General features: G+C 47.8%; 1 protein-coding gene across 2 annotated transcripts in view; it reads right to left on the bottom strand.

The window, feature by feature from the left end:
* Positions 1–12824, bottom strand: part of SEPTIN9 (septin 9) — an 89995-nt gene extending 77171 nt beyond the window's left edge. Inside the window, exon 1 of one of the 2 annotated variants that reach the window (XM_085522758.1) lies at positions 12396–12824. In XM_085522758.1, coding sequence (XP_085378884.1) covers positions 12396–12417 — 22 coding nt within the window. In that variant the 5' untranslated portion in view covers positions 12418–12824. The remainder of the gene's footprint in view (positions 1–12395) is intronic. The other variant, XM_085522760.1, reaches the window with a different exon arrangement.
* Positions 12825–13338: the final 514 nt, after the last annotated feature.

The following is a 13338-nucleotide window of genomic DNA, read 5'->3' as shown; positions in this document are numbered from 1 at the left end:
TAACCAGATTTCCAAAGAGATGTTCCTCTAAATTTAACCTGTCTTCACCACTATCCTCACATGCAAACAGCATTAAGCTTCTGAAACCCAACAGAGCGGAGCAGCAGGACCTAAGAAGCACCACAGTGTCCTCATGGTCTTTTTGCTAAATGAGTGGGTTTTGTAAGGCTGGCTCAGGGCTTGCAAAGCCATCACAAGAGCTGCTTGGATCTGATCCCACTCATTTCTGTAGAACCTGTAGCATCCCTGCAGAGACAGGAAAGGGGGAAGGCACCACAACTCATTCAAGCTGTGGCTTTGCTCAAAGAAGGAAATAATCAAACTCCTACAGCTGCCACCACAGCTTCTGCAAGTTAGAAATGTGTTAGTTAATGATTAGCATTAATAGCACAGGAGTACCCAAGTGCCTGAATGGTCTAGGGATAGGGCATGGCACGCAAAGTACTGTGCAAACAGAGGATAAAACAAAATGATCTCTGCTCAGCCCTTTCCCTTTGTGTTCCAAAAAAAACCCCAAGCATTTACAGCATTCAGACCCACGCGTGCACCAAATCTTCCCAGGTTCATCTGGCAATAGCCATGGATTAGCTGGAGAAAACCACTGTCAGATTTAAAAGAGGGGAAAGGAATTTTAAAACTGCAATGTGGTATTTCCATATGGAACAAATACTCCCCAGACGCCCCGCTGCTCTCCTCCCTGCTCCCACAGGCTCTGACCACGCAGGACTCCTGGTGCAAGCTTCCCAACCCAGCATCTGGCTCTCTGCTGTGCTCTGACACTCTGCACAGCTTTATCACACCAAGCAGCGGTATGTTATTTCAAAGGGAGGGGAAAAGGAAATCATCCTTACTTAGATTTTTCAATCCCTTTCTTGCCACTTCTTCACAATCTCAGCAAAACGTAGATTTTACTTTTCAGTGTGCATGCTGCTTTCCTCCTCTTATTTCAGACATTCAGAAATCAGAAGGTTCTGCCTCACAGGGTGCTCCTTCAAAGAGCATCCCTGGCTTCATCATCACAGCCCTGCAAGCCTAGGGCTGCCATCAGGATGCAATACAGACCCCTTCTGTTTGCCAGGCTCTGAAAGGCAAATGTTGATTTTTCCCAGAGAGTGATGGGAGCGCATAAAGGAGAAAAGGCAAGAACAAAGAGGTGGCAGCTCACCAAAGTGCTGCTGCCAACATAGGGCAGAGGTGACCCACCGGGCTGCTGGGCCAGTGGGACACCCACAGCAGAGCTGTGCATTGCCCAACCTTAACCAACATCTGCTGGATCACAGATGGAGGAGATGAGGGGCAGCCTCTATAACATCCTGACAAAAGAAACCAGCTTACAAGGCAGCTCTGGGTGAGAAGTTTAAGCACAGATTGTAGCTTGGAACATCAAGCATTTATATGATCCTTACCAGCAACCCCGCTGTACACTGACATCCTTCCCCTTTACAAGGAGTTGCCCCTGGAAGCACCAGCACCACAAGGAGCCAGGGACCCCTGGACCATGACTTGCTGCACGTAACTTTCCTCCTCCACATATCCTCCTCTCTGCCTGGATAACGAGGTGTCAAACACATTCCTCTGCTCACAGGAGCAGGAAGGATACATTATATAATGGTTTTACATTTTAGTGCTTGAGTCATACTTGACGGTACAGCTATCTATAGCCTGCAGAAATAATGTCCACTGTCCTTAAATGTCTGGGAAGGAGGGAAATTACAATTTGAGACTACCATGGAGCCCTACGTCCATATAATTGAGGTTTTTTTTCCCCTATAAAATCCATCCAGAAGTAGCCAAGGCAATCCTATCTCATAAGCTAGTAACATTCTTCAAATGTTTTCCCCTTGTATCTTACAATTATATTTAATAGTGCCTACAGTGGGGAAATTGGACTAGAAGAGAACCTCAGCCCATTTTTAGGAAGTACTGGAGTGCCTAATATCGTGGATCAGCTTACACTGGAGTTTGCAAAAGTTCCTTTACAAACTGTAGTGAGACTCCATCTCTAACCTGAGTGCATCCTAAAACACTGATGCTGCATTTACAGCGCCCTCTTCCACGTCAGAGGAACTTATGGAAGGACAGAGCAGCCTTAAGTCAGCTCTCAAGCAGCTCAGGGCTGTGTGGGTTCCTGCAGCTGCCAGCAAGGAGAAGGATTCTATAGGGAAAGGTAGAGCACCTGACACCTCAACATGGCTCAGCCCTGGTGAGAGGCTGTGAAATCACTCCTGGCACAGGTGGAAGCCATTTCAAGACATGAAGCACTGCCTGCAGCCTCCAAGGAAGTGTTTCTCTCTTACAAGAGGGCTCACACAAAGAGGCACAAAGCCCATTCTGTGGGTCTTGCTGAAAGGCAGCATTGTGCAGGGCCAGCTCGGTTCATCAGAGCCAGGCAGCAGAGGTTGGGGCAGAAACCAAAATTCCTTCCGTGAGTCGCTCACCGCAGAGATACAGATTTTCAGCCTCTACTATGAAATCCCTCACCAAAAATGCAACTGCTGCTACCCGTGTAACACAGATATACGTGTACATCCAGGATGGAGATGGACTCTGGGTCACAGTGGGTTCTCTCTGGGCTCATCTGCAATTATGGAACACCCCAGACCAAGCACACCCCATAGCATCATGATTTGGGGACTTGCCAGGCCCCCCAGCAGCACAAGGGAGGCTTCCAGGCATGGTGAGGCATGCGGACTTGCACCATGAGTCACAACACATGCTGTGTAACCTGCCATGGATCAGGCTGGATGGTTTTCAGGCATTTTGAGATACTGAGTAGGGTTGGAGAGGAGATACAGGTTAAACTGAAGGAACCAAATGATCCAGTCTGATCCCCCTCTACCTTTAGGAACAGGAAAATATACTTCATTTTCCTCTCCCTTGCCTGACATCTGTGGAGATGACTCCAGGAGGCCCTCTCTGCAGGAGCTGTGTGGTACAGCCCCATCCATCCTACCCAGAGCTGCCCCAGCTCACTGCCAGGTGGGACCTCCATACCAGCCATGGCTGAAGGACCAACATGGGGCCAAGGGAGGACGCTTGGGGGTTGGAATTCCACCCTTATCTCCAGGGGCTGAGATCATGGGTGGAAAATATTTCTGTGTTGTCTCAGCCTGTTTCCTGCTGGCATCCCTCTCCACAAAAGCACCTCTTTGTGAAGAGTTTCAGAGCCAGAGAATAATGTTCATTGGTACAGACTAAACATATTGACCATTTTTGAGGCCCTGGCTCTGTAATGGTGCTTATCCTTAATGTGACACAGCTGTTCCCTAAACAGCTCCATCACAGCCAGGTCTGCAGGATCAGCCCCAGCACCCAGCCCCAGGTGACACAAAGCTGTCATCTCCCACATGGTTTGTAGCCACGTGCTTTGGGCTGGGGATTGTCTATGCAGAAAGGATGTCTGCTAGGATTAGCATGACGAGCAGAGGTTTCAAGGCTAGGATCTCAGCCTCAGGCAGCACCTGCTGAGCACTTAGACATAACACATTCAAGAGCCCCAGACATCCCCCATAGGGAGAATGATGCACTGCAGTGAGTGATTCACCTCCGTCCCAAGATGCTGTGGAAGATGGGGTGGTTTATCTGACAGCCCCTGGCACAGACCTGCTTTTAGATACCTGTTTGAACTAAAGCAAAACTTAATTGCACCTTGAATTTTCCTGGCCTTGGTCCTCTGTAATATGGGATATTAGCTCTTTTCTAGCTTTAAATTGATATAAGAAAGACTGAAAGCTTACATTTACAGTGATAAGCTCAGCTTGGGTTCTCTGCACAGTCATTAGAGAAGAAGCAGGAGATCTGATTATGCCCCACAAACTGAATGAAACAACTTATTTCTTTGCAGCTCATTTTTCTTAGCAACAGAGCAGGTAAAATAGTATTTCTTACACAGAATCTGCGAGGTGCCTCCCCCAGCCTGGGGAGTGCAGGGAAAACGCAATGCTCAGCCACAGTGCTCAAGCCCCCCAGTGAGTGCAGCCTCTGCCAGGGCAGCCCCATCCCTGCCTGGGGGGCAGTGTCACCAATCAGACCCCAAGTTTCCATCTGTAACCTCCAGGGCAATGGGCATCTGCCACCAGCAGCTTATTCCATAAGAAGTGGAATTAAAAACAAACAGAAAACCAGCTGAACCAGTGTTTAATCTTACAAAGATTATTATTACATGATTTGAAAAGCAGAGCTTCCAGAACATAGGGCTTTGTTTGGTTGTCTTATTTTGCCCATAATCTATAGGCATCCGGGCTTGGATGCTTCCAGGATGCTCCATGGGACTCTGCCAAGGCAGTTTTTAATCTAAAGTTTGATCTCCCAGCTGTGTTTTGACCGAGGGATACAACATTCATTCACCATCTGAAATGTGAAATACAGTGCTATAAAGGATGAAGAAGATCCCACGCTGGGATGAAATGCCGCTACGTTAGACAATATTAGAATTCAGCTTAATCCCAACACACTGGATTGCTCCCATCAGATGATGCTTCCAGAGCCTTCACCATCACTTAGCACAGGGACTATAGGCAAGCATTCCCAACTGACCAGGGCTAGCATGCAGAGGGGCTGCGATCTGGCTGACAAGCATTAAAAGCCCTACGTCCTCTACGTGTGCTCTGAGCACACAAGGGAAGCTCTGAGGACAGCCCTACAAACTGCTCATTGCTCTTCTGCATCGTGTGGGAAAGGTGAATTCCTGGGCAGTTGTTTAACCCCGCAATGAAGTGCGTTCAAAGAGCAGAAATCAATGAACACCTTCCTGCTCCAGAGAACTCCAACTACCTCACCAGCAGATCTGTGACACTTGTAACAAAACAGAAAAACGATTCAGATACTACATGAATAGCTCTTATCTTAAATCACAGAATCATTTAGTTTGGAAAAGACCACTAAGGTCATTGAGTCCAGGTGTAAATCCAGAGTATATCCAAGAGCTCTTCCTGCATCCACTCAGTACAATACAGTACAACTTATGGCTATTCACATTCATTCCAGCATGCCTCTCTGAAGACACTGTTTGCCTTTGCTGTTGATGGTTTTTCCTGCATCCTTACAGAATTTTATGCTTTCTCCTTTTCCTGCCCCAGAGCTGACCAGGTTTGGCCAAGAAGCCCCCAGAACCTATGGTTCATTTCTTGACCCCATCTCCTCTATCTCCACTGCAGAAACAACAGACATAGGGGCTTCACACAAGCACTTACACGGGACAGGGAATGAGGACACTTCACTTTCAGCCAGGACTAAGGTTGGGTTTTCCTCTTGAGGCTGTGGCTATATCTCAGATCAACCTTCCAGCTCCTCCCAGCACACAGAGCCGCTATAGCTGTGCTACAAACCATGCCAAGAGCAGCCCACAAACTTTCTACCAGGGTATGGGAGCACTTTGTAAAAGAGTCTAATACATTTGCCTGTTATAATAAGCACCTGTACTTTGCCGTAGGCCACGGCACTCCTGTGTTTATAATCACGACCCAAAGGGCATAAAAGACCCAGTGAGATCTGAGCATTAATCCAGGCTCCAGACAGATTATGAAACAACTTTTTACCATTGCTTTTCCACCACAAAGAAAGCACAGGGCTTTTGCTTTCCTATGATTATCCTTATAAATGTAACAAAACCAGACAAAAAAACACAGTTCTGCCATCCTCCTCTCTCCTCGCCTACCCACACTGCCCCCAAAGCATTACTTATCCCCAAAAGCATTGCATATATCAAAGCCTGACTGGTTGATGCCACTATCCAGGACAGCAGCTGGCACGTGCTGGAGCCCATGGTGAGGGCTGGAGCTTTTGCAGATGCACTGAACACAGAATGGCTGAGCTCATCCCTCACCACACGAGCTAAAAAAAATTCAGCTGTCAGTTTATTTCACATCACCGTTCAGGGCTTTATCTGACAAAAATCCACTCCAGGAAATAAATCACAGCCTCGTGCTGCAGCTGCCAAGCAGGAAGGGGAAGACCACCCAAGCCATGACATCCCCCTACAACCGCACCACACCAGCAACCTTCCCCTGCTCAGATGTGGGACCTGCCAACCAAAGCATCTCACTTGTCAATGCAGCAATCTGAGGAATTGTTTACAGATGCACACGTAGCTGAATGACAATTAGCTCATTGGGACAATTAGCTCCAGTAATGTCAGCCCTCTGGGCTGCGTGAGCCTGAACTATACAGTCAATAGTCAGCAGTTCTGAGAGTTGTAAGCTATCAACTGGAAGAAACACAAAAGATAGGTGTTAGAAATGCAAGGGCAGAATGCAGCAGGCTTGGTGCTGCTTGGGCACAATTCAACCTTACATGACAGTTTTACACCCAGTCTGATAAAAGTTGCTCTCTTAAACACATGGAGGCAGGACACCAAAGATTAAACCTCTTCATGTGGCAGTCAGAGCTGTAAGAGCACAGAGAGGTCTGATTTTTAAGGATTTCCCAGCAATTGAGCTTACATAAAAGCGAGGCACCACACGTGACTCTTTTATTGTCAGAGCACTGATGATCAGTGAGGACAGAGATTCCCCAAAGCAAAGCAGAGGGCAGGGAGGATGATGCCCATTCAGGACTGTCATGTTTCCAAGCCGCAAGTGAACTTCTATGAGGGCAATGAGTAATAAGTCATCCTCACTTGAGTTGAAAATAATAAAAAAATATTACTTTTAATTTAAAAGGCAACTCATGCCAGAAGGAAAACTGAAACGGAGCATCAGAAAGCAAAGCCCCAGAGCATGGCAGCCTAGGGACAGCACCGCTGCACACTGTGCTAGTGTAGGGCACTCACTCTGCAGGCTCACACATGCTCTGCACACCCACATCTGCGCCTCCCCTACATGCAAACCTGCAGCCGTGCTAGCTCACAGTTTTCAACAGCCTTAAACCCACCTGAATAAATCTCCACAACCTCCCATGGTCTATATAACACACGCAGGTCCCTTGTCCTAACTTGTAACCCCCCGAGATCTGTTATTCTTCTCTATCTATACGTGTCCAGACATTGCAGCTCAGCCACTGAGTCATTCAACAGTAATGGCTGAGGGCACCTTGTACTCATTTCCTTTGTTTATTCTGTGCATTATATAAAGCCATAGGCAATCCCCATTTCCCTTGATAACATCAAAAACAAACTTGCACCCAGGGGCTGCTCAGGAGGACAGGGCTCCTACTTGCACTCAGCATTCTTTGGCATCACTGCTGCAGCCTGCAAAGGGACGTGGCTCTGGGCACACTGAGGAGACAGCAGCCTCCAGCACCCATTGAGATCAGCCTTGTTCCTGCTGGGAACCAGAGGAACAAATCTGTTCTGCTTTGTCCCCAGTCTCCAGAATAACAGTACTCCCACACCAGGAAATTATGGACTTTCTGCAGCATTACTGTGACCTTTTTAATTTCCATTATGCTTTTGACTCCTCCCTCTACACTCCTTCTCTAAACAAATCTCCAAGCTGCACGAACTGTTTCCTGTAAATAATACTCATCTGACATGGACAAGGAAAAAACACAATAAGAAAAACCTTTTGCTACTGGTTCCAGCTTGCAACAGCCCCACAGCTCAACTTCGACCCAGGCCCAAACCCTGAAGGCAGTGCAGTGCTTGAAGGAAACAGAGGAAACTCAATGATCAGTGTTAAAGGGTGAACAGTAACTTCCCAGTGAGCCCCTTCTGCTTGGCCTTCAGCTGCTTTCCCACCACTGGACAAACTTACCTTCCCCTCCTCCTGGTGCCATCACACACCAGTGCTGTCCTCTGCTCTAGAAGCATCTCTGCATGTCTGGAACCTCACTGAGCTCTGGGAGAAGTTATCTCACATATGTGATCATGAACATTGCATTGAAATCCCTTTTGGGTTTGTGCAGGATCCAGATGCCCCATGCAGCACTGATTCCCTCTCTATAACATAACATAACATATTTAAAGAGTGTTTTGAGCTCATTGCAAAGCCAGTGTGGGAATACGCTGATTCAACAGAGCAGCACTACCTCCCTCCCACCGCAGCACTGCTCTCAGCACACAGCTGCTTGTAGGTAAAGAGGTGGTACAGACAGAGATGAGACCACAGGGCCAGCAGGAGATAATGTCCAAGTTGTGCTTGAAGTGAATGGGGAGTTGGGGAGCACAAGGTTTCCTCACTCTGCACTGCACATCTTGGCCTTGCTTACTCCAGTTGGCCATAAGATTTCCTATCAGGCACGAGGATGTTTTGCTACCTGAAGCAACACTCCATTACTGCCCACACATGCCAGCCAGATCTGGCAGTGGCAGAGCACCCAACCCAACAAATCCTGCCCATACTGCCACCCCCCACAGCATGGAACTGCCACTGGAGAACCTTCTTCCTAACAGTATTACACCAGTCATCATAAGCTATCAGAGACACTACTGCCAAGCAGCAAGACAATTCAGCAGGGACAGTGCAGCCATTGGTACAGTGTGATGGATTGAATGGCAAAAATATAAGTGAAGGATCCTGGGGGATAAATCCAGCAGGCAGAATGTATAAACACGACTGGGACCAGGGCTGTTGTTTACTGGTTGGAAAGTGTGAGCATGGAGTAATTGGTGATGCAGATCCTGAAACAATAAGCAAGTGTTTGCCATACAGAAACTGGATCGTGCCTGTTTTCTCTTTTGTTTGGGGATTTATACAAGGATGGGAGGCTGTGGCCATTGGATATCAACTAGCTTTCATATGGGTCACATTTATGGCGTCTAATCTATGTAGCTGAGCAAGCCAACTTGCATCCTGAAATAGGGTACAAAGCCCTTTGTGCACCAGTCTCCTGCTATTCTTGGGTTATCAATAAACAAGTTCATTCTGTAACCCTTATTTTCCTTCCTGTCACTTCAATAACACAAGGTATCACAATGCCCTCACAAAACCAAGTAAAGCAGAACCTTAGGGAGAGCGCCTGGACTGGTAGAGGCAATACTTGCACTGAATTCAGGTTTAGAACATTAAGTTTGAATGGGCGCAGCCTGAGGATCCAGTTCCTGTGGCTGACTGGGAATCCTTGAGACAGTCATTTATTTTAGTGATAGCTTCTTGGCCCAGCAATGCAGGTTTGGAGGATCAGGAACTAGCTGTAGTTAAGCTCAAGGAAATGGCTTTTTTTTCCTCTGTTTTTCCATACCTCAAAACAAAATATTTCATATTTCTGTTAAAAATGACAATTTTAATTAAACGAATGCTTTTGTTGGATCCAAACTTTATCTTTTTCCTCTCGCTGTTTTACTGACCCTCCCACAGTGGGTCATCCAGACAGAGTACCAGGTAGCTCAGGGGACAGAGGGTCCGGCTCGAGGGAGAACAATGGGGCTCTGCAAACACTGTGTCATCAACTGCCACACCTCACAGCTTTTATGACAGCAGGGTTAAAAACCAGTGACAGAATTACACTGGGTCTCTCTCAATGGGTATCAGCCTGGAAAAGATCCTAACCCTAATGATCAGGTCACCATTCTGATACTCTTTGAGTTTCCTCCCTATAACCTTAGCTCATAATGAGGAGTCATTTCCCTATATGTGCCTTAGCATTATTTGAGGATTCTATAGCTGAGGTGAGACACAACCACACGTGATGGTTCTGGAGGTGCCCTAACTAGTGTAATCCCTATTTCATTGTGTGCCAACAACTTACAGACCTGAAACTGCAAGCAATCCTTGGCCAAAACAATTTGTACCATCCATGAAAACAACTGTAAAGAAATCCTTTGTCATGAATCCTGACTGTTTCTTCCCTGGCATTGCTATAGAGCTTAAGAAATGGAAAACGAGAATCCAGCAACCCTTTTAAAATGGTATTTCAAGACAACAAAAATATCTCTGAAGAAACTCTCCTTAAGGATCTGAATTAACAGACATTCCAGAAGAAAACATTTAAGAGCTGGCCTCAACAGTGGTTATTTCTCAGTTTTAACTTGCTGTGTAAAATCTCCTTTTTGCCCTCCTCCTGCCAGGAAGTTCCAGGAAAACAGCACTGCTGGGCTGAGCTGCAATGCCTGCAGCTATGGCACAAAGGTCTGAACCTCCCTTTACTGGTAAGAGGCAAAGCATCTGCAGGCAAGCTGCAGCCCAGCCATGCCTATGTGGCATGTACTGAAAAGTGGTAGCAGATTGGTAGCGATTTCCTCTGAAGGTCTTCAGAAAAGGGAAAACTTGCCTCCTGGAGTGAGGAACAACCTGGTAACAGAATGATGTGCTAACAGAGGGCAGAGCTGGAGCTTCAGCCCTGAGAACTGAAGCCTTCCAGATGGACCGGGTCCATCTTACTTTGCCCAGACAGGTGGTGGATACCCCATCCCTGCAGACACCCAAGGTCAGGCTGGATGGGGCTTTGAGCTCCTCTGCTTAAGATGTGGGTGTCCCTGCTCACTGAAGGGAGGTTGGACCAGATAGCCTTTAAGGGGCCCATCCGATACAAACCATTCTATGATTCTATATTAAACTGTAACACATGGAAGACGTGAGAGAAGTGCTCCCTAACCTCAAAAACAATTTAAAAGCAGCTAATTATCCCAGCTTTGGTGAAAAGCAAAGCAATGTATTTCTAGCCTGTCAAGGGCTGTCAGCAGTGCAGCCTTTAACTGACTACTAGTTACTTGTCTGTCATCTCCAAGATTTCTCTTTCAGTAGAAAGCCCAGAGGCTCAGCAGCACTTTATGCTCATCTCTTAGAAAAAAAAGTAGCTTGGATTCCAATGAAATTTCCTGAAGGAAGTCAGCACTGCTGATCCCCCATGTATGAACCCATCAGGTGGACGGGACACTCAGGGCTGGCTCTGGCCAGCACGTTGCTGGCTGCCCTCCAAAGCCTTCCCAGCATGGTAAGTGACTCACCCAGCGCCTTCCTTCCCTGTGAGTCAAGAGAGGTGAGAGCCCAGTTCACCACTACTGAAGGCAGAGCCTTCACAACACTCACAAGGGCTGTGTGTGCTTTTTCCAAAGGTTAGTGGTGACCACAGTGCAGTGATGCAATTCTTCCCTTCTTTTTTCCATAAGCGGCTGCTACGTGCCACCAATCAAAACCCCACACAAACAGAGTTTCCAAAATATAACTGCAGTCCCTTTTGAATTAACAGCACTGGTCAGATGTTGATTGATCTTAATTTTTACAACACTGTACTGACATGGAGGCAAACACTGCCCAGAGATGCATCACTCATATCAGAGGCTTCACAGGGCCACAGTTTCACCCCAGCAGTCAGCCCAAAGCAAACAGAATGCTTCAGGATCATGCAGCCTCCTCTGCAGGGAACCCTAATTTCAGGTCCTTACATCCCTCGGTTGCCCCCCTCCAGGTCCTCTTAGCCACTATATGCACTTAAGGATGTAGGTGCCAACTGTATTTAATTAATACCAACTGTAATCAATGAATACTGTTACATACATACAATGTTAACAACATGTTGTAAAGTCTTCTGTTGTTCCTGGCATACGCACCCTAACAAAATCTCCCTGGCAGACCATTCAGTGACTCTAGTAAGAGAAACACACACAAGAGAAATGTCCCTGATCCATTTAGCAGCAACCAGGTGGCATCACAGGGGGATTCTCTGAGCACAGAAAACCAACAGAACCTGCTGAGTCCTACTGGCTGCTGCATGACCGCAGGGGCTCTCAGCATAGAAGCTGCCCAGACAGATGGCTCAGGACAGAGGCCATCATGGACTGTGTCCCCAAAGCCACCAGAGTGAAGCCAGGGCAGAAGCAGACCTACAGAGAAGCCATGGGCAAGAAGCTGAAGCTGAGCAGCACAGCCATATCCTGCACCTGGAGGAGCCACTGGTGGGCACCAAAGCACATGGGGTAATGGATCTGTCACAGGGCATGGATTCACATCGTCACACAGCACCCATCTCTCAGTCTGCCAGCAAAGTTTCAGAGGATGCTCAGAGAAAAGCTGTTGGCTGTGGTTACCTGCTCACGAGCAGCCAGGGAGGAAGAAGACTGACTGAGCCTGCAGAAGCCAAAGGCTCAGAGCCTTCACCCTGCAAAAGGAGGCTGCAAAGCTGGAGAAGAGAGAACTGCGCTGTATTTGGAGCCCCGACTCTCCTATGTGGGGGTTTGCCCTGAAGGCAGTTGGAGTCACAAGCAGTGCCACCATCCTGTTTTAATTCCAAGCTGCAGATCAGCACCGAGCCTGCCCTGTGTAGGCAAAGATGTCCTCCAAACAAGCTGCATGCCACCAAGGCTGCCACAAACTGCCACCCTAGATTTGTTCTACTTGTTAAAGACCTTTCCATCGGTCAGCAGGTTCTGTTTACACACAGAAAACTTGTTCCATTCTCCACTACAGAACCACTCAGAGGGAGAAGTGCTTCTCTCCCTCTGTACTTCTGTTTTGAAACCTTTTTCTTATCCCAGTCCAGACATAAAAGGAGAGAGCCGAGAGGAGAGGGCTGCAGCTCACCTGAGTACGTCGATTTCCTCATGCTGTACCTCCGGGCTGCTCATAGGAACGTAGTGTGGTCACAGCTCTGTCCTTGTGTCGATGTGGGCACAGACAGGGAGAGGACACACACAGTGCCACATCCACACGTGTAGTTGCAGCGGAGGGGCAGCGCGGTGCTCCCATTAATTAGTACACACCTTTCCTAATCTTGCACACAGTTCTGGGCTGTTCCAACTCTCCTGGCATGTATGGGGGTAGAGCAGGGCACAGCCTCCCTGGTGGCCGTACTTGATCACCTTGGAAAACAAATGGGAGCTGTGGGTTACTGCTGCCAACCTCTAGCGCTGGAAAAGCCGCTTCTGTCAGTTAGTGTGGCAATGGAAGGAAAGGGAATTTCGTGCCTCCAGCCCGGCACACCCCACGGCTTTGACTCGGCCCTTCACTGCCAAAACAGCTCTGATCAGTGCTGCTCTGCAGCCCGGCTGATTCTAGTTCAAAGTGCATTATTGGCCCAGCAGCACCCGGCAGTGTAAACATCTCTTTCCTCTTTCTGTCTAGCTGTAAAGGGTCCATTCAAGGCTGCAAGCTGAGAGAAACTCTCATGCAAGCTCATGCCTTGGGGAGAGATACGTGGGAGCCCCATATGGAATAAGCAGTTCCCAAGGGATATGGCATACCCCTGACACCAGGCTGTTATTGGGGAGGGGACTCAGCATGCAGCTCTGTCAGCAGAGCAGGAATGTGCCAGGTCACTCCCCTGTGAAATCCCCCTCAGACAATTAGTTACATGAATGCAATAAAGCTGAGGGCATTATGAGCTCAGGCAGCAAGAGAAAGTAAAGACCTGCAGTGACTAAAAGCACACTGAAGTGCAGAAAGATGGGGTGAGCAATCGCTACTGAGATTTCCATTGCCTGCTGGATGACTCACCCACAGAAAGGTTCAGAGCACAGGTCCCATC

Source organism: Coturnix japonica, chromosome 23 (genome assembly GCF_054131305.1).
Source record: "Coturnix japonica strain WE chromosome 23, WE-NBRP24, whole genome shotgun sequence".
In the NCBI taxonomy this organism is placed as follows: Eukaryota; Metazoa; Chordata; class Aves; order Galliformes; family Phasianidae; genus Coturnix; species Coturnix japonica.
The sequence above is the reverse complement of the archived record's forward strand: the minus strand, read 5'-3'. Positions and strand labels throughout refer to the sequence as shown.